Source organism: Rhyacophila brunnea, unplaced genomic scaffold (assembly GCF_057557595.1).
Source record: "Rhyacophila brunnea isolate RB1 unplaced genomic scaffold, BYU_Rbru_1.0 scaffold_4, whole genome shotgun sequence".
Classification (NCBI taxonomy): Eukaryota; Metazoa; Arthropoda; class Insecta; order Trichoptera; family Rhyacophilidae; genus Rhyacophila; species Rhyacophila brunnea.
Genome location: NW_028233068.1, coordinates 25,196,942 through 25,220,813, shown reverse-complemented (window position 1 = coordinate 25,220,813; position 23,872 = coordinate 25,196,942). Strand labels below are relative to the sequence as shown.

General features: G+C 32.5%; 1 protein-coding gene across 1 annotated transcript in view; it reads left to right on the top strand.

Moving 5' to 3' along the window:
• NPFR (Neuropeptide F receptor) overlaps positions 1–20,431 on the top strand; it is a 124,257-nt gene extending 103,826 nt beyond the window's left edge. The window contains exons 3-4 of the mRNA XM_085953893.1: positions 15,730–15,963; positions 19,545–20,431. Of these exons, the coding sequence (XP_085810019.1) occupies positions 15,730–15,963; positions 19,545–20,318 (1,008 nt within the window). The 3' untranslated portion in view covers positions 20,319–20,431. The remainder of the gene's footprint in view (positions 1–15,729; positions 15,964–19,544) is intronic.
• Positions 20,432–23,872: the final 3,441 nt, after the last annotated feature.

Below are 23,872 nucleotides of genomic sequence, written 5' to 3'. Positions count from 1 at the left end.
ACAGTAGGCCAAAATCTGTTCATTTCGGAGAAGAATTGGATATATTACATCATGCAAAGATAAAAGCGTGTAAGACAGTTTAAAAAAATATTTATGGGAAACATCGTTTTTAAATATAATGAAAATGTCATATGGCGAGAAAAATATGACTACTTATGTCTTAATATTGTATACGTGTTATATCACATAATACGAAAATGCGACAATTCTGTTAAAGTCGTATTTTTGATTGACCAAAACGGAAGAAAAAAGGCTGGATATTAAGGTCTGAAATATGTCATAAAAAGGAAACTGGCGATGAAGACGTTTCCATGGTACTGATTATGATAATTCAATGGAAATTTACTAAACATCAACGTATTTTAATTTATTGAATCGTATTACTAAAAAAATTACTGAGCAACCTTTTTTGTCACTGGATCAAAATTAAATACCAACATTTTTTGAGAGACTGCATTTATAAGAGGTACATTTAATATATTTTTCGCTTCTTATTTTGGTTATTTTTGCTTCAGGTAGTATCGTATATTCTGAAAATAACTGCACATTTAACTAAAAAATGTATTTTTTGTAGATACATTGATAACGGGACGATAATATTTTTAGGTGAGAAAAAAAAGTGATTTTTCGCAAATTAAACATCTGGTATTTTTTCTGATAAGATTTACAGTACCTATTAGTGGCGTGCCATTCATAGATGCTATAATATAATATACAAAGCATCCCTAGAAGTAATTGATCAACCAGTAACATTTGTATTATGTAGGTGTGTATTATGAAATTTTATTGTAACTTTTACAGAAACATTTTTCTCAAGGATTAGACATACACTATTTAAATAACTACTACGTAATACCATGCATATCCCGCCAATAGAAAATAGCAGCTATTAGGTAAATATTTAATTTTAACGGCATCTTCAATAGCTTAAATCACCGCACGCCACAAATAACTAACTTTATACATTTTCCAATATTTATTCTTTGTTTTGTGTTCTTTCTAGTCTTTAAAAAGGTATATTTTGTAGTTTTTAATTTTTGATATATAAATAGAGGTTTTAAGGTTTAATTCGAAAGATATTTAAAGGATTATCTGTGTTTTCAAATATATTAAAAGTTACTGATATTTTTAAGTTGTAGAAGACAAGAAATGAAATTTCGACATGATAACCCATTTTGATGAAATATGAATTTACCGTCGTTTACCGCTTGGATACAGAAATAGTTTGTGTTGTTTTGATTATTTATTTTATTACGAAAGATCCGCAATGTCTTAAGAAATACTTTTTACGTCCATTAAACCCATTTTGTCTGTCAATTTGTTCACCGCCTCATTGACCGACAAAACACGTGAAGACATTGCGACGTTGACAAATTATAGATTTTGCGATTTTGAATGAGATCTGTCGTCAGAGTGCCTGGCAAAGGCATTCCCCTTGTTTTCAACGGCGACCCTTTAATCATTTATTCATTAACCAACCCAGTTCAATCTATTTTCTTTCAGAATTCAGACCCTTTTCTTGCTTTGTTTGGCAAACATCCCTCTGAAGGACTATTTATTGCTTTCCGTTTTTTCTTACAATATTTTCTACATGATAATTGAACAATATGAATAATACGTATTATAATAATTATGGGTAGGTACTGGAGTGCAATGCTAGCTATCTCCATATTTTTTATTTCAAGGTTTACGTACCCAAAAAAAATCCGCCTGTCATACAAAATATTTGCGTATATAAACAGATTACAATTATTAATGCGAATAGAAAAATACAATAATTGAAACATTCTAAACTCAATTTTAACTGTTAAATAAAACCAATACTATATAATAATAATATTATATTCGATCATAAAAATATCACCAAAGGAAAATAACCTTGGTTTTTTTTTAAATAATATAATTTCGGTTATCAATCATTTATCATATCAAAAAATACATTTTTAATATGTGATATTTGGATAGTTACCTCCAAGATATGGTTGCAAACTGCTTTGAATTTTTTTTAAACTTTAGATACATAATAAAATGACAGTATTATGATAACATTCACAAAGCTGAGCGAATTCCGCGTCGACTATAATATCGTGAGTCCCGGATTCAAATTCCGGGCTTGGAAAATTCAGATGTTGACTTTCAATGTGTGTTTGGACCAGTATGCACCTAACAGGTTGTGCAAGTGGTTAAAATCCATTTGTCGTAAAAAGAAAAATCCGTTAATACAACCTCGATTCTGCGGAGGCTCATTATCTTAGACTATAGATACATCTAGACGTCACCCATTGCGTTGCTAAATGAAGCTGCGTGCCGTGCGTTTGGTTTGTGGGCGAGCGGTTCGCATTCGTATACAAATGTTTGAGACCATAGACCATTTCGCTAGTGCTCGCACTAGACGCTCAGAATTGAAATATAATTTTCTATTTTTTTAACGTTATATAGTATATTATCTTAGACTATAGATACATCATCATTATAATCTTCTTAGGATCGGACATGGTTTTAAAATACTTACGTTATTGTTTATATGAAGAATTTTCTCTGCTGATTGCATCAGTAATAATTAAATATGACTTGTTGCATTTGTATTTTTTTTCAGAATTTATTTAATTATTAATAGTAGATAAAAAAAATCCATAAATCTATCGTATTACCCATAGTTTTAATTGATTGTTAGTGATTTATGAAAACTATCGATTACTAATGTGTTAACTGTAATTATGGTGAAAACATGATTTTTAAAAAGTGACGTTTGATTTTTATTTTTTCTAACAAACTGTAAACGATATAATTTAATTATTTCTAAAATGATTTAAAAAAATATTATTATATTTTGTAGAAAATGCAAAGTGCGACTTATGATCGGACATGGTTGAAAAAAAACAATGTGCCAGAACCTTAGAAATAATATTTTTTACACTGTCACAGCATACAAAATATAATGCCAGATTGGATATTAGTAATATTATAACGAAATTAACTTTACTGTAAGCATGGAAAATTCAAAACCGAAAAGCAATTATTTTTACGCGTTGAAGTTTAGACGGCGTAAGAAGGTGTAGTTACAAAAATTTGACAAGCAGACAATGTACAATATTTCTCTACCTTCACTTATAATTTTATAAAAAAATACATATAAATGTTGTTAGTCATTGATGTAAAAGTATAAAACTATTGTAATCCCTCTCATAATACAAATATTCTGAGTGAACGCTTGGATAATCCTAAGGAATAGGAAGGAAAGGAGTCATATTATTGTAATCAAGAAGCTTCAAATGATCACAGGACTGGTATAAAATCATCGATTTTTTTAAATTAATTTTTATCAAATAATAAAATTGTCCACAATGAAGACGAATAGAAGGAGAAACATTTTATTTTATTTTATTTATTTACTCAGTAATATTCAGGCATTTGGTTTTTGGTCAATACAATATAATATAATACAATATAAATAATGTATATTTAATATATAAAAATAATATATAGAATTATAATGCAACATAAACAACCAGTGAAATTAATATTACAAAAACTAATATGAAGAAAATAAAAGAGATACGAGTAGAAGACCGACATAAATGAAAACATAATGTAAAATAAAATACGTTAACCGCATGATATACTGCATCATAAAACATGTTGTCTGTTCGGATTTTAGGTATCTTGCTATATTAAATATAATAACAATGATGTAAGTATGTATTTTGTTTTATAAAGTTTTTTTTTACAATAATTAATACTATTATTGGATGGACCCCGATCGCCTCTAAAATTGGTCTATCTATACTATCTCCACTTTGTTGCCATGCATAGCTTTTATTTGAAAAGTATGAAAGTGTGGAGGTCTTTTTCCATTAGTTCCTATCATCAGACTCTTAGTTACCCGTCGTCCAGTCGGCTTTGTTAACGTTGGGCACACTTCAACATTGATGCATCGTTAATTTTTTTACGTATCTCGTCGATTGGAACTTTTGGACAACACTATCCACCTCATCATAATTACAGTACAATTCGTGATTAAAATGACACGATCCACTCTAATCCATTTTCACAAATTGAACCATTAATCTTTCTGAATATCCTGTACTCAAACAACATTACTTTCTGTTGATATGTGGAGCGGCCCTCGTGATGCAGTGCGTAAGACGCTGGCCTTTCATCCGGGGGCTCCGTTTTCAAGCCCGGTGAGGTCACAATATACTTTTGTGATTATTTCAAAGCCTGCGTGTTTTTGATTATTTCACGTATATTACTAATTACTAGGGCCCGGATTTATATGCTAGTGCATGTTTTGTTAGGGTGTATGCACAGCTATGAGAGTTGCACAGAAATCCATTTTGAAACACACAGAATCCAAAAATAAAATTTTATTGTGCATATAAATGCATATTTGAGACGTAAGAGCATATTTCGGAGATTAGTGCATATTTCACCAATAAATGCATATTTTAGGGCTTTTGCATTTAAATTTTTAGTTTCTTTAAATTATTATTATCGAAAACCAAGTAGGTAGGTAGTTTAGATGCACTTGCATTTTTTTTAATGGGATCCCCGAGTTTGTTTAGACAATAGACTCTACGGAACCAAACTGATAGCCGACAACATCGTCACATTATATTAGTCTATGATCGTCATTGTTTACGTGTCAAAAGTGAGATTATACACAGTCGCCAAAGTTAAATCCCTACATTATTTGAAAATGCCAAAAGGGAAATCTAGTACTTGTGTTCTTTTAAGATAGTGGGTGGAAAATGAACCAAACTTATCTATTGATAGTGGATTTGTGTTTTGCAAGCCGTGTGGAAAACGAATAATATCTGAGAAAAAAATTTCAAATCTCACAACACGTGAAAACCGCATTGCACTTGGATGCAAAACGACATTTGGATGCAAAAGTGTTCATTAAGGCACCACTTTGAGTCCAAGTTTATAAAGAAAACCAGCCTAATCTACCACTCCCCCCAGAACCTGTGCTGACTAGTTGGGGAACGTGGCTGAACGCAGCTCATTTTTATTCAAAAAATTTTGAAGCAATAAAAAACAGTAAAAAAAGATTCAGTGTCCATAGAAATATGCCAAAATATAGTAGATTGCCCGATGATAGAACGCTGTGATCGAGACTCATTTCTCTTTCTTACCTGAAGCAATCACAAAACTGGGGACACGAGGACTTCGTTTAACAGAGTCACTGAAAATGGTGGAAGATGACGTTAAAAGACGATTGTCTTCTATCCCAAGTGAGATGGGAGACATAAACGAAAAATTCACAAATATTTTATTGCAAATAATATTCAAAATCCTGATATAGAGAATCTATACAAAATTGATGCTTATATTAATGGAAAAGGCCTGGATTTACCAGAAAACGTCAAGTCAACACACGCACCTTTATTTAAATTTTGCCCGATCACCTCTGTGGATGTTGAGAGGTCATTTTCTGCATTTAAACAAATACTGACAGATATGAGGAAAAGTTTTACGCCAGAACACATTGAAAAAATTATTATAATTTATTGTTTTGGACAAAAATAGCAATAAATAGTATTTAAGAATTAATTAAGTGTGTCGTTTCTGTTTTTGTTTTTTTTTTTTAATTGTTTTGTAGTTTATATTGCATTTCTTATTCAATTGTAGGTGGGTACTTGTAAAAAAACTATTTTGAAAAGTAAGTAAGTTTAAAATTGTATTTAACTTTATATTGATTATTTGTATTTTTTTTTTGTTATTGTATATTATTTATAAAATTATTAATTTTTTATTCGATTTTTATCAGTAATATTGGGTTAAGAGGGTATCTAGAATTTTTTTCCATAAAAAACTGACAATTTTTAAGTGCATATTTTTTAGTTTTTAGTGCATATTTTAATGATTTTAAGCGCATATGTGCATGCATATATTCATGTTTTTTGGTGCATACAAATCCGGGCCCTACTAATAACACTATTGTCATTGGGCCTCATGACCTGTTATAGTGTTAAAAAATAAGATCACGTCTTTTTCACAACCATTAAATTATTAGATGTATTTTTAACCAACGTTAACTACTTTAAACTTTATATAATACTATTAATACTTTTTTAAAGTATATAAATAATAAGTTTCATAAAAAGACTATATTTTAATAAGTACCTATATGATTTTATAATATTAATACCACCATAAATTCTTTACAAAAATGTGCGTGAAAAATTAAAGTTATAAATTATAGAAAATTAAAAATAATAAGAACATTACTGTTTTCATAAATTGCACATTTCTTATAATATATCATATTTACACCACCTTCAGAAATCTTCAAAGTCAATGTTGTATTTTTATTGTAATATTAATAAGATGGCAAGTACGCCAAAATGATTAATCTTCTGTCTCATTGTTTTTCAATTACTGCCAAGAAAGCCAGAAAAATAGTTTCTACTTTTATAAATATAAATAAGAAAGAATATATATAAAGGTGGATTTATATCGTATAATCTTTGTTTTATTAGTTCATAGAATGAAGAGAAAGTTTTTGAAATATCTATTTATATAATATACGTATCTACTTAAAGTGTACATCGACACAACAATTTTTAACCGTACCAGTCGCATACAAACACACTATACCTAATATACTATTAAAAATAAAATTATATGGTATTGAAATAGATCCATATATACATATGAATAGGATCTTCTTTCTTATCCATATCATGGTCACTGTTATGGTTCATCGGTTACCAATATGTCACATCAATGATACATACGAGTGCAATGATGACACGTGTTTCGTGGATTCTCCAGTACCACGTTCGCAGTTTGCGGAGTCATCGTAACATCTACATACTCATATTATTATCTTTGTTTCTGAAATTGATTATTTTTATACTAAGTGAAATAACAATAAAAAAGATAAAGTTAAAAAAATTTACCGACAAATAATATAACAGAATATCAGGGTAATAGAAATATAGCCGGTAATAGGAAATACCATATTATATTTCATTCAATTTAATAATATAATTCTATTTAGATTTTTTACAATAATTGAAATGCTATAATTAATAGTCGGTGAGTTTGTAAATATTTTGTGAACTTTATTTCTGAAAATTATAGCGAAACATTGCAAAATAATTTATAGGTAACAAAACATTAAATCGATAACTTCGCCAATGCAGCCTGTTTTACCGCTACACAAAACAATGCATTGCTATAGTAAAATGATAGATTTTATCTTAATCATAGATTTCTTTGTTAGTTTTTATTATCTATTTTTGCCTGTCTATTTACTTTGTTTGTGTTCGTCATAATAATATTATTAAGCATACTCGAGGCTTAAGACGAATACGTGGTTAATTATTTTTGAAATACAAATGATTTTGTCACGGCAATGAATGTCAGAGATGGTGGTTACGTTATCAGGTATATACCCTTGTCTGTCGTCGTCTATGCCGGAAATGTAGATTAGCTTGACCTTTTGTTATTCTACCGCTTTACTAAGGTTATTCTAAAGTCTAGCTTCTAATATCACATTCTGCATACAAACGACGTGAAGCAATACCTAGCGGTTTTGCGAAGATACCATTTTCGCAGATATAATAAATATATAATATTACCTATTTACATTAAAATTTTAGAATACGTTAATACGGTTCAAACACATGAAAATTATCTATAACTGATTTCCAGAAGCTACAGGTAACCAATTTGAAGATGGCATGTAGCATCATGAGCTTCACATAGTTTTTTATGAGCATTACGTCATCAGAAACATTGAGAGCATAACAAATTATTAATTCAAGACGTTCACAACATGACATTTAGAATAAAAAGTACAGGTAATTCAAAATAGTAGAGAAAAAAATGTATAGCAATAGAAACAAAATAAAAAAACAACAATAATTCAAGAAAATACAAATTAAAAAACTTTAAAAACAAAATATATATTACATCGCTAAAATGAATACATCTCTAGGGAGTGCATTGACCAGCCACATATCCTTCGCTATTGGTGCCTGGTGAGGCAGACATAAGGAAAAAGCTTTCACCCAAAATAGGTCTTGGCCGCGACCACGCATGTAATTGACGGGTACATAAAAATTCAAATTTTCCAGAATCTTAGGATTGAAAACTATACCACGTGAGAGCAGGAAAAAATGCTTTAAGAGAATGAAAGGCGAGCATGCATTGAAGATAGTTAGTCGGAAAATACTCGTTTGAGAAATTGTCAAAAGGAAAATATTTATATTTGTAGCTGCAGAATAATAAGCGATCGAATATCTATTGTTTATAAAATATCAAATTACTTTGCAGTAATATATTCCAAATCCATTTCCAGTAAACAACTCAGCTAGACCAGCAAGTTGATTAGGCGAAATGAGAGACGGTGTATTATTACATCATATCACAGCACATTATACCATTACGGTGTATGAGCTGAATAAACATTTGTCATATTATTTCCTTACAACTGTAATAACAAAAAACAAGACGTCTTCTAGAACACGAAGAGATGAAGGATCGGAAACCGTCACAGTTCCTACGGCATTTAAGGACGCTTGCCGGTACCGCCATCTCCGACGAAGTTCTAAGAACTTTATGGATGGGTAGGTTGCCACACACCATGCAGGTAGTGCTCGCCACCCAAAAGGACACAGATCTGGATAAAGTGGCGGACCTGGCTGATGCCATGGTAGAAGCCACAGAAAGACCGTCAATCTCGGAGGTTTCTATGGAAGCACTGATTGAGACCAGGATGCGGAAACTCACAGTGTCATTGCACGAGCAAATGACAAAGATCCGTGATGAAATCGCCAGCATCCACAGCCGTGACTCACGCCCACGGGTAAAAAACCACGGCCAGAGATTCAATAACCGCTCACGAAGCCGTACACGTTCATCCAGTCGCAACAGAGAAGATACCCAAGGCAAATGCTGGTACCATCACAGGTTCGGAGCAGCTGCACACAAGTGCACACAACCCTGCAGCCATCAAGAGGGAAACGCTCCGGGCAATCACTGATAGCGGCCAGCGAATACAGCCCGATGTCAAGCCGCTTATTTGTCACCGACCGCAACATGAAAACACAATTTCTAGTCGACACAGGTGCCGATCTCTGGTGTACCCACGTTCTAAGGTTCCAAGACGTCTAAAAAAAATGACATACGAATTGTCAGCGGCAAACGGAACAGTAATCGCTACATACGGAAACCTTCCGCTGACATTAAACTTGGGCCTACGACGAGACTTCACATGGAGGTTCGTCATTGCCGATGTTAGTAAGCCCATCATTGGAATTGACTTCTTAATCCATTTTGGATTGTTAGTCGACGCCAAGAATAGACGTCTGTTGGACCAAACCACTCATCTCACCACTTCCGGAAACCACAGTACGGGAGAGGTTCTGTCGATCAAAACCGTTTCAGGCAGGTCTGCGTATCACGACCTGTTGCAACAGTTTCCAGACCTCATACGTCCTAATGGCAGAGTAAAAACGCCGCATCACACAACGAAACACCATATCGACACAACACCGGGACCACCAGTGGCTGCTCGCCCAAGGCGACTCGCCCCAGATAAATTACAGATTACGAAGAGAGAGTTTCAGAATATGATGAGACTTGGAATCGCTCGACCATCAAGTAGCAGTTGGGCATCACCGTTACACCTGGTCGCCAAATCGAATGAAGAATGGCGTCCATGTGGTGACTACCGAAGTCTGAACGCCAGAATCATACCAAATCGGTATCCGGTACGTCACATCCAAGATTTTGCCCAAGCTCTCCGCGGGAGGAAGGTATTTTCCACCATCAACCTGGTCCGAGCATACAATCAAATCCCAGTCGCCGAAGAAGACATACCGAAGACTGCCATTACGACACCTTTTGGCCTCTTTGAGTTCCCATATATGTCATTTGGTCTCCGTAACGCGGCGCAAACTTTTCAAAGATTCATCGACGATGTACTACAAAGCATGGACTTCTGCTATGCCTACATTGATGACATCTTGATCGCTTCAAGCTCAGAAGAGGAACACCTCCAACACCTACAAACGCTCTTTACACGTTTGCAGGAGTACGGAGTTGTGGTAAACTCAAGGAAATGTGACTTTGGTACCTCAACGGTCAAATTCCTCCGATATCTCGTATCTGCGGATGGCATCTGTCCACTACCCGACAAGGTGGAAGCTTTTCGGGAGTACAGCCGCCCAGAAAATGTCAAGGGCCTACGCCGGTTTTTGGGTATTTTGAACTTCTATAGAAGGTTCATACCTAATGCTGCAGGTACTCAAGCACCTCTGCACACATTTTTCCAGGGTAAGGTAAAAGACAAGCAGCCTATTCCATGGACTCCCGAGACTAACAGAGCATTTGAAGCATGCAAAATAAGTTTGGCAAAAGCATCACTGCTAGATCATCCGAAAAATGACGCACCTCTAGCTATCATCAGTGACGCCTCAGACACCGCTGTTGGCGCAGCACTCCACCAATTGGTCGATGATCAATGGGAACCACTCGCGTTTTTCTCCAAGAAACTCAGCCCAGCCAAGCAGAAGTATGGAGCTTACGACCGTGAACTTCTAGCGATCTACATGGCAGTCAAGTATTTCCGACACATGGTAGAAGCCCGATCATTCGTCATATACACGGACCACAAGCCCATCACTTTTGCTTTCAGGCAGAAAGCCGAGAAATGTACTCCACGACAGTTTCGGCATTTAGACTTCATCGGACAATTTTCAACCGACATCCGCCACATCTCTGGCAAGGACAACATCGTTGCCGACGATCTTTCCAGAGTAGAAGCGATTGCCGAAAATCCACTCGATTACGCAAGCCTGGTAGCTGATCAACAAAAAGATGAAGAGCTAAAGATATTCCTACGCGACGGATCCGCCTTACAACTGAAACAGGTGCAGATTCCGGAAGCTAACGTAGCTATATTTTGCGACGTGTCTACTGCATATGCAAGACCTTTCATCATCAAGCCGTTCCGTGAAGCTGCATTCAATACAATACACCAACTTTCACATTCTGGCATTACCGCAACCACGAAACTCGCAACACAGCGTTTTGTGTGGCCTTCTATCGAAAAAGACTACAAGCGATGGGCTCGCAGTTGCATTCAATGTCAGAAAAATAAAGTTACACGCCATGTCTCAGCACCATTAGGCACGTTTGTGCCACCGTCAACTAGATTTGAGCACGTCCACATCGACATTGTCATCCTACCACCGTCGGAGGGATATCAATACTGTTTAACATGTGTAGACCGCTTTACTAGATGGCCAGAAGCCTTCCCGTTGAAAGACCAAGAAGCAGAGATAGTGGCACGAGCATTTTACTCCGGATGAATCACGCAGTTCGGAACTCCAGTACGAATCACCACGGACCAAGGAAGACAGTTTGAGTCACAGCTGTTCAGACAACTAAATCGTCTGGCAGGTACAACTCACATTCACACCACCGCGTACCTTCCCGCAGCAAATGGCATGGTCGAGAGGTTACATCGTCAAATGAAAGCAGCCATCAAATGCCATCAAAACACGCGTTGGACAGAGACACTTCCCACAGTCTTGATGGGAATCAGGGCAGCTTGGCGAGAAGATCTCAAAACTACCTCAGCCGAGCTGGTCTATGGCAAACCTCTTCGGTTACCAGGCGAATTCTTAGGTTCAAAGCAACCCAACGACTGTGAACCAGCCAACTTTGTCAAATATCTCCGACAACATTTTTATGAGTTGCAACCCGCCAAAACAACGCACCACGGCAGGAAACACTCATTTATATTCAAAGATTTGGATAAAACCACGCATGTGCTACTTCGAGATGACACTGTCAAAAGACCTTTTCAGTCGCCATACACTAGCCCACACGATGTAATCAGCCGGAATACTCGAACCTACGTCATTCGCGTTCGAGGCAAGGACATTACAGTCACTTTAGACCGCCTTAAACCTGCATACATAATGGCAGAAGAGGACGACAACTCATCAAAAGAGAAACCGACATTGAACGATCCAGCACCAGAAGACATCAGACAGCATGATAACGTCACACGTATAGGCAGACGTGTACACTTTCCTGATCGTCTAGGCTACTGAAAAACATACCAAAAGTGCATATTCCATAGTGCTACGGAACATAGATAGAATATCGTTTATACATTAGCAAATCGTTTAGGTTAACACGTAATTAAATTCCATTGTTATATCCATTTTTTCAGCACAAAAAAACCACTCAATTATATTATATAGTATCGAAATTTCGTAATTTCTGGAAAGGGGGTGTGTAGCTGCAGAATAATAAGCGATCGAATATTTATTGTTTATAAAAATATCAAATTACTTTGCAGTAATATATTCCCAATCCATTTCCAGTAAACAACTCAGCTAGACCAGCAAGTCGATTAGGCGAAATGAAAGACGGTGTATTATTTCATCATATCACAGCACATTATACCATTACGGTGTATGAGCTGAATAAACATTTCTCATAGTATTTTCTTACAACTGTAATAACAAATAATATTTCTTTTTGCTACTCAATTTAAAACGCTGACTCTATATTTAGTATAATATGATTATGTAACAGAATCTAATGTTAATGTGTTAATTTTTTTTGTATAAATAATGAAGAACAATTTATCTCAATGTCACTCGAATCAGAGTACTTAGCTAGTAACTATCATGTATAATATACTATTGTACCGATACGCTGCTAATAAATCTCACCCCGCTACATCGTAGACTTCGTCATTACCATCATCCTCTACCTACACATCGAACACCACACTCGAGTGACCCCAACATATACATGAAAATAAAGATATCAAAGAGATTTCTTTTGAACACGCTCTAAAACAAGCTTAAAGGAAACCTCATAAAGACTCCAGAAAATGGACCCATATTCAAGAATACTCCGTACTAACGACACAAATAGAGTGTACGTATTCTTGAATGGCTTGGTTTGTCTCATGACGAATCGTAGAAGTTTACTCGAAGCCGTAGAAGTGATGTGTGAGTAAAATGATAAATGTGAGTCAAACAATATGCCAAGATCTTTAATTGTATCAAAACCCAACGTCTACGATAAGATGATTACGTGGAATGTATGGATGAACAAGTGCTGACAAAGTGCTTTACATTTAAATTTAAGTACGGTCGCACATTCATAATCGTTAACTGGTCTTAAATGAAACAGGTCTGGTAATAATGCGCACAGTAGTGATATCAAGCGGCTAAATTGAGATGAATAACGTGCGCCGGTGCAACATTATGATAGTCTATCTGCGACCCATGTCGTTTGAAATTTGTTACATGCGATAAACAGATAAATTTTTCTACTTAAAATATTGCACCGACGCTATGTGCCCTAGTAAATTAAGTTAAATCATGTGTTTTATGAAAGACAATAGAATCACATTGACAAATTTGGTATGTTGCCCGGGTAGAGTTGAAAAATTTAATTTCTAAGACATAGGTAATAATAACCCATCAAGTTATCATATTTCATAATGTATTTTTTTTTTATTAAATATTGAATAATATACACAAGTTTTTAAAAAGTATGTTTGATTCTTTATTATAGAAATATCATAATCTTGAAAAACTTCAAAAACATGCATATTAGAAAAAAATCTAGAAAGAAAGTTGGACCAAGTGGGATACGATCTCATGTCTTTCACTTTCCGGTCGAGTGCCTTGACTTCTAAGCTACAACGTAGATTGTCTATTGATTGGAAACATTTGAAGAACCTTAGTTTAAAACGTAAATATAAGACATAATTCGCATGAATCATAGACGGATCGATAGCTTAGAGGCCAAAGCACTCACCCGGAAAGTGAAAGACTTGAGTTCGAGTCCCACTAGATCCAAGTTTTTTTCTAGATTTTTTCTAATGTGTATGTTTCTGAGGTTTTTCAAAATTATGTTATTTTTATCATATTTCGTTTGATATCATTATCCTTCCTTCTTCTATTCTTCGTAATCCCTAGTTATTCGTTGCTACGTTGATCCAGCAGGTTTTAGGTCATACCTGTGTTAGTTTAGTACCCCTTAGGTACTAGTGTATGATAGCATTAATTTGTCCAACCGTTGTCCACTCACGACATATAGACAATTACATATTATTTTATCTGCTTGGTGACTTTTATTACATCGCGGCGTACTTATCCATTGGTTTTTTTGTGTTTTAGCGTTATACCCAACATGCACATTTTTTGCCACGTTACGCTACACGTAATTTTTTGATTTCTCTTATTTATTAAAGCTACATATTTTACATGCATAATACTAATATATGTGGGATGCAGTGGCAACGGGTGACTTTTGGAAAGAGGTAGACTGTGGCCATCAAAGAAATTGAGCACATTTAAATTTCAATAGTTTACTGACGATATAAAATTGAGCGATGATTTTCAATTATGTATTTTCCTAAAAATTTATACATAACAAAAATTAGAGACAGAAACAGATTAGAGTGTATTTTTGGCGTGTGACATGTAACACATAATTAATTTTTTCACAGAAAAAAATCGCACGCGATTGGATTCGAACCACGGTTGTTCGGTTATCAGCCGAACCTTTACGCCACAGTATGATAATGCAATCGTGACGATTATACAGTATCATATTATAGTTTAGAATTGTTCCGTTACCTAGGAAGTTAATTTATTATTGTTGGCTAAAATAAAATAAAAACAATGAGAAATAATTAAATAATTAATTTAGTGATATAAGTTAAAGTGTATAGAAATACACCAATGGTGTTCCAATAAGCGGTCCTTTTTCTTGAGTGTGGAATTTAATAAGATACTTAAGAGCTAGTCGAAGAATCTAGGTTATCACAAGTTTTGATTTTTTGTTTTGTTACGCCAAAGAAGTATAACTTCTAATGCGTGTACATGAGTACATACACCGATTTATTTTTATTTTTATAAACAATCCATATTTATAATATGTAATTGAATGTTATAGATTTTTTTTTAATTATCTTTTTTTTAATTATTTTGGGCAGAGTTGATTCTTCTTTTGAGCCTACCGTATTAAATACATTTCGGTAGACGGAGATGAGGTCACGTGACTTGACGGTCATAGAAAATAAATCTGAATTCCTCATAAAATATAAATAATATGTATATAAGCATATTTACAATTTATTCCAAATTCAATACTTGAAGATTCTAACAATATATTATTTTGGTTTTGTTTATTTTTTGACTTTATAATGTCATGAGTCTATTTTCTTAGAAGGTAGGCTTTATTTATAATCGCCTAGTATGGAGTCTCCGCCACTGGTAGATGAAAAAAATTATGATTAATACATAATGTTATTCAATTTTGAAAATACATTTCACGTGCCTAATAATGCGCTCTATGCCAGGTTGGTTCTGATTGTTTCATATAATAATTAACCCTAATACATCTTTAGCAGAGTACAATAGTATGGTGAGTATGATGACTGGCTATGTCACCAGACTTTTTATGATGATGATTATAATCATAATGTAATATTAACCGTTTACCCAACCTATTGTATCTTCTCGACCAAAAACACAACATTAATTTGATGTTACCCAGACGCCTTTACAGAATCAGACATTCTGGTAATATTCCGTCGTTGGGAACAATTTACATATACGAATATGTTTATTCGCTAGTCTAAAGTGGTACATTTTTTGACGTCGATGAAAAGGCGCCTAAATAAAATATTTATTAATACTAATTTAAATTCTTTTCAATTAACCACAGGTGGCAAAGAAACCAGCGATGCGCACAGCCCGGAATATGTTCATCGTAAACTTGGCCGTCTCGGATCTGGTGCTGTGTCTGGTGACGATGCCTCTTACTCTGATGGAGATCCTCAGCAAACACTGGCCTCTGGGGAAGCAGGCGATCTTCTGTAAGCTGATCGGAGCCTTGCAGGCCACCAGTATTTTTGTATCCACCATATCCATTACGGCGATTGCACTCGACAGATACCAGGTGATAAAGCTCATAATTATATCGCTATCGAAGAGATACAGTTTTTTTTAAATCGTAAGGGATAGAATACTTTATAAAGGTCAATAAATATCAGTCAATATTGTAGGGTATATAATATTTTATTTTTGCGATTAACATTTTGTAATTTATCTTCGCTACGATAAGTAGGCATATAAGTAAATATTATAAAATATTATATTATAAGAATGTCTATCCTCTTATCTAGGCATTACTAATGGCAGGTCAGTTCTGCACATTGGGCGAACAAACAACGAATGTCCCCGATTCCCAAGATACCTTAATCTGATAATTATCAGAGACACACAATTTTAAATGGTACTCCTGTGTTAATATACATAGTGACCAGAATTTACATGTATTATTCTTACGAGATAATAAATAGTACGTACCTAGGCTGTTTGATACAAAATTGAGTCAGTAAAAGAGTGAGTAAAAGAGAGAATATGGCTCACCACTAAGTGAAAGTTATATTAATAAACCTCTTTACGAGGGATGGTTGTTAGCCATACTCTAACTAAGTAGGTATATACTCTCGATTGAAATTGAGACACATGATTGAAAGGTGAAAATAGGAACATTGTAATTAAATGATTACTATATTTTTGTATTGAGGTAAAATGAATAAAATTAATTAGGTGAACCTACCTATTTATTTTTACTTACCTAGTTTATTATCAAAATAAACCGTTTTGTTTGACAAGTTATATTTGATTTGATAATAAATCAATATTAACATTTTGAATTGAAAGATTATTTCAGTAATATTCATATTATTATGTAATTATCTCATAGACATAGTTTTATGTCTTTAATCTTGATTATTTATTAAAACATTAATACTTTAGTTTTAATTTCAATTAATATAGCGAGAATATAAATGTTGATATTTGATATCTTTTGTCGCTTATAATTTTGTATTATTTATCTTCTAATGATATCAATATTGTAAAAAAGTGGTTGTTTTAGCTATGATGTTTAATATAATAATATATAAGAATAATATTATACTAGCTAATAATAATTTATATGTTTATTATTTATTTTATTATATAAATTGAGATTTATGTTTATCATTAAAAAATATTAGAAAATAATAAACAAAACTTTAAATCCAGTCAGTGATACGATATTTATTAGTGTAAGTAGTGAAATGCGAGGGAAACATATACTAAGTCTTTATTATTAGTATCACCTAAATAACAATATATACAACTGAAAATTTGTATTATTATAAAAATATTTTTTGAGTAAAGATAATATAAATAATTCATTTTAGTGTATTATCTAAATCCTGTAAAGCTTATTCGTGTATTTATTATTATTATGAACATATTTATCTTTAAATATGTATGATATTTATTTCTATTAGATAACGTTACACTTACTTACTTAAAATTATAGCAAAATGATTTTATGGGAACAATATCTTTACGGTGTGGTATGATTTAATCTTATATTTAAATTGAAATGGATTTTAAATGTAATATGAAAAACAATATTATACTTTATTAGTGAAATATGTTCAATTAGTTTTTTCTATACCTTTCATTTCATGTGAGAAAAGATAATTCTTACCCTGCCAAATAACATTTCCCGTAGTTACGGACATCTGGGTGAATATCGGTTAGAGGAGCCCATAGTATTAGAAAAAGGTATTAATAGGTATTATACCACTGTGGCAGTGCGCTTAAATTCAAAGTCTATGAAAATAATAATTTCAATTTAAAACATGGTGACTAATGTTGAAGATCGGAAAGGTACCCGTTTAATTTCCGCTTGCATAATTGAAATTCAAAATAAATTATATTCAGCGAGTGTACCAATCTAATAAACGATATTTCAAAAGACGTATTTAATAAAATCATAGCTGATAATACATAATATATCTCTATCTCAGTATAATACCAACACAGTCAAGTTTGATAAGTAGGTATATAATTTTGAGATAATCAACGTAAAACATTTTCTCTACAGATTATGTGTATTAAAGAACACAATTTACGACAATAGAATTTTGTATTCCTACGTAGGTACATGTTATTATTATAACCGTAAAATTTATTTATTTTACAATAAGTTTTTCTAATGATTTATAGGTAGTCCATAAACATTTAAAAAAATACACTTTCAAAATATCGACATGGTTGTATTTAAATATAACAAAAACTACATAATATTTTTAAATAAGTACTAACAGCTTAACTATATATTCACGTATGTTGATGTTGAAAAAATGAATTGAATGAAGATTTGCTATACTACGAGTATTATGTAAAATACTTGAACAATAAAATTAATTAATTGGTAAAAAATATTCCTTCGACCATTGACGCCCATAGATCACCGTGTAGATACATTTTTTCACTGAATAATATAATTTGAAAATATAATGTTTGAGGCTTTCACGGTTGTTTTGTATCGTAGTATATTCTTGGGTTTTCACCGTGTCTCCTTCTTCCTTCTTTACTCGACGTTTCGGGCTCGTTGCAGAGGCCGTTATCAAGAGATATGTTTTATGATGAAATGTAGTGTACGTATGTGAATGTAAACGTTGCTCTAAGAATGTCAAAATGAATCCGATTATCTATGAGCAAACGTTGCTCAGAGTAATCTGTCAATCATTGCGACCGGGGATACTGGCTCGAATATTAGATTTTGCTGATAGTGCCAGAAGCCATGACGTTTTTAACCGTAATCCATCATCCCTATTGATATTTTCAGGGTTTCTGTGGATTTCAATGGCCTCCTTTACCAATCGTGCAAAATATCCTTTATTCCGACCCAATATCTTGGTCTCAAAGTCAAATTTGTGCCCTGTATCCATCGAGTGCTCGGCAATTGCCGACATCGTGTAATGTTTAAGTCGGTATGCTCTCTCGTGTTCACTCACACGCTTCTTTACCGTTCTAGAAGTCTGGCCTATATACTTTTTTGGGCATCCACGACAGCTTAGCTGGTATACACCTGCTGAGTTCAAAGGTTGTGAGTCCTTTACTGGTCTTAACATATTTCGGACCTTTGTCGACGCTGAGAATATTGTTTTAAACAATATCGCAATGATTGACAGATTACTCTGAGCAACGTTTGCTCTTAGATAATCAGATTCATTTTGACATTCTTAGAGCAACGTTTACATTCACATACATACACTACATTTCATCATAAAACATATTTCTTGATAATGGCCTCTGCAACGAGCCCGAAACGTCGAGTAAAGAAGGAAGAAGGAGACACGGTGAAAACCCAAGAATATACTACGATAATTTGAAAATGTTGAGGATTCTTTTGTGTCAAATTTCGAATATTTATTGGGTACATCCTACAAACCCACGCTCACAGTAGTACAAAATTGAGTATTTAACTCACAGAATCTACAGTAAAATCAATAATATAACCATGACACGCTTTTGAATAATATCGGTTTAAAAATAAATTATCTTAAATTTTATACGAAAATTATTTAAATTTATTTGTAGTTGAAATAAATTTTGGTCAAGTGTTAGAATTAATCATACGACTATAATTATATTTTTATTTTATTAATTGTTATTATTTTGCAGGTTATAATCTACCCAACCCGAGAGAGTCTTCAAGTGATGGGTGCTGTGGGAATTTTGACAATTATTTGGTTACTGGCCATCATCATGGCTTCACCAATGTTCATCTACCGCACTTTAAAGACGCACACAATTAATCTTTTCGGAATAGACACTGTAAGCTTTTGCATGGAAGAATGGCCGATTGATCATGGCAGAGCTTATTATTCTGCTTTTAGTCTTGTAATGCAGTACTTGCTTCCGATTATAGTAGTATCGGCTGCATACTTGAGAATTTATTTCAAATTGAAGTACAGATACGTTTCTACAAATTTGGCAGGAGAAGCGAAAAAAGAAAGAGATCGGGGAAGAAGAATGCAGAGAACAAATTCTCTACTAATGTCTATCGCTATTATCTATTGCATAAGTTGGTTACCACTTAACCTATTTAATCTATATGCCGATTTAGCTGCTGATCCACCTACGGATAATGAGACGTTTCTTATATCATACGCAATCTGTCATATGATGGGAATGTCAAGTGCTTGCTCTAATCCACTATTATACGGATGGTTGAATGATAATTTCCGAAAAGAATTCAAAGACATACTCAGCTGTTGCAGAGTTTCCGGATTTCGCCGGGCGATGACTGTGTCCAGGCGAAATTTGGCGCCGGAAATGACGCAGGGAATGCGCATGGAGGTCAGATTCAAGAAGGGGAGTGAGATGCAAGACACGACGGAAAATGGCATGCATTTAACCGTCGCCGATACGGAAATGACAATTCTGGCCAGGTAGAGGTATTTTTGCCGGCGGATGAAGCGCGAACGAGCCGACCGAACGTTTCATCTCGCAAAAAAGCCGGAAACGTATTGAGATAATCGATACTCTTCACAAAATGTGCCTATCATTGTCATGCTATTCATTTGATTTACCCCATTCATTATATAATAAACGGCCCTCTTTTCCGTAGTTCGAAATATCAAATAATAATTTACGAATTATCAATCTATGATTATTCAATCAAAATTATTATGTATCTATTTTTAATAAAAATACTTCATTCAAATACGCAAGTATCTACATATTATTTTCAAACAATGAATTGATGTTAAATTAACAATATAAATAAATATCGGCAAATTATTATACTATATTAAATGAACTGCAATAGAATGTGTTATAAATACAATGGAAGTAGAGAACATTTAAAAATACACGGTGATTAAAATGAAATATCAGAAATGTCAGTTATAAACAGTGAAAACGTCAGTTAAAAACAGTGAATAAACTACTCGATAACTTTTACAAAGACAGTTACAAACAGATTACATAATATTACTTCATTAGTTTATTACAATAATTATTAATATCTGTTCGTCTGGTCTGTACAGAGTAAAGTTCATGTCCATCCCGTGTCGATAATATAACATAAATTTCTTAATATTTTGTATAATGTTTCAAATGCAGAATTGATTTACATTTAAATACTATTAATAGTCACCAAACGAAGTTAGTGAAATGGATTTGATTAAAAATATATGCAGTTTTAAAAACTCATTAAATATTATAAGTAGGTACTAAATTCAGTAGTTATATTATATTTTGGTTTCAAATATATAGTTGCACAATGTCATGTTATTTATTATAAATATATTTTTGCATTTTGTTTCTTGCATTAGATAAATATTTATAATTCACATAGCCTTTTTCATATTTTTAATGTAAATTCAATTAGCTAACATAGTTAGCAGGTAACAATGAATGTTGAATCAAAGTAAATTGTATTCTCATTAAATATATACGTGTATTTATTAGGTAGGTATTCATAAACAAATAGTCATAACTAGGCATGCATGCATATCAGTGGCGTGTAGTCCATAGATACGGAGCATCTCCAGAAATAATCCAAAAAATATTATGTAATAAAACTGTAAGTATATTTATTCTATAGTAATTATATATTAAGGAAATGTTTTTTTGAATATCGCAGAAGTACCATCTAGCAATAGAGACTGCAAAAATAGGTAGGTACGAGTACCTAGTAAAAGTTGCTGCACGCCACTGATCATATTACACATAATTCCTAACTCATCCGAATTAATCAAAAATGTCTCTTCTACGATATATTGAATATATAATTAATAATAGGTTATTAATAAATTTTTCAATAATATTATTATCAAACATTTGTTCTAAAGAAATCTGTAGGTAGGTATATAACTTTCTTGTAATTAATATGTAAACCATGTCGATTTACTGGTCATGAATTAATGACTTGGAAGATAAATAGTGAGATATATATTATTATTATTAAGAGAGTCATATATAATAATTTTTAATGTGAATGGATAAAAATTAAATTGGAATATTAATTTCTGGATTCGCATTTTTAGTGTACATATCATACGATACGTATACATTAAAATAATATCAATACCCTGACAGTCCCAGTCGGTCCCTATGTGTCATTTTAGCATACAATTATTCAGCACTCTTGAAACACGTAATATTTGACATAATGTGAATGAATTAAGTGCACTGTCAAAATGTCACCGAATTTTATGCTTTTCCTTTTATTTCCCGTTCTTATTTTTTGGCAAATCCAGGAAATTTTAATTATGAATGAGACTGATTCTAGCATTCATTTAAACGCAAAAAGCTTAATTAAGCATTAATCTATGTATTTTGGAAATAAAAATCACGCAAACGTGGGACACTTCAATGTAGGTTAAGATAATATTACAATTATTAATAGTTTCAATAAATCAAATTTGCTTTTATAATTATATTCATATGATACTCAAAGTCACATTCATAATTAAATATTGTTAATATCATATTTAAATTTGCATGCTGAAGTAAATTATATATATGTAGGACTTTTATCGCGATGTTGTAACATAATTTTATTATACTAACATATTATTTTGATATACACAAAGTAGCGTAATCACAAAATGTAAAATATTAAACCATCAGATAGCATTATCTTATAAATAGTTCATTTTCTTAAGTCTTTAACAAATAATTTCGTTTCAAATAATCTTTTAATTGTTTTGAATATATTGAAAACGAAATAATATATTGTATTATACTTAAGAAATAGGAAAATATATGTATTATATTCTATGTAAGTATATGTTAATGGTTTTTTGGCGTGAATATTTTAAGTATTTTTAAAAGTTGAAAAAATATGATGATTGATACGATACGATTTAATTAAATAAAATGTAAAAAATGTAAAATTATTATATTTTTAATTCTAAAGTAAGTCATGCACCACTTCAACTACGTGTTGTATTTTTAATATCTTTAGGAGGAATTTGCAAACTTTGTGCAATTATTACATTTATTACAATTTAAATAATGTTTTTTTAAAACAACCGTTAAAAAATTAAACATTTAATATTAATATTGGACAGACACTTACTACTTCTCGAGTTTTATCGGTTATTACTTATTATTATTGTCATCAGCAGTTTAAATTAAATGTGTATGTATTTTTTTTTAATTTATCTAGATATTAAAAAAATATTCATCGATTGTGGTTATTGTTATATAATAAATACAGCATGTTTAGGAAATTAATGTTTTTGTATAAAAAAAGTATATAATAAATATTACAAATCTATTAAATAAGTATTTTTACTATTTTTACCACACGTAGCTAATGAAACATGATACAGTTTATCTCATTTGAAGAAAATTAAGTGCATATTTTATATACATATTATGTTTGACATTATCATATATTATGGATAAAAAAAAATTGATATTTCGAACGAAAATGCAAGAAAAGCATAACATGATATTTTGTAAACAAGTTTAAACATACATTAGAAAACATCAAAACAAATATCACATCGACCAGGACTCGAATTCGTTTCCATCAGATTTCGAACAATTTATTTTATCAATTTAACCACCCATGTCACCGTGTCCCTACCTAATTACGACGAAATTAACTAGTAGTCATGCAATTGCCCTCGTTATAAGTTTGTAACTGGTTTTTGTTGTTTGAAATCAATAATAGGCACCTAAATATTGTTATAATAAATGTTTTCTAATTAAGAGTTCAATAAAAAATGTTACATTTTCAAATCTTGTAAATTATTCGTTCAATATAAGAAATATTTGATTAAGTATAGTAATGTTTCAAATTATGATATTTTTAATAGGAATGATGTTATGTTTAAATTTATTATATGTTTGTGTAGTTGTAGCCGTGATATTATCGAGGATTTACATTAGAGTAGGTAACTGTAGTATACTTACATTCTTAGTAAGTAGCTATTTACAAAATAATGCATAATATTACTTAACTAAAATTATTAGCAGGTTCAAGTAAG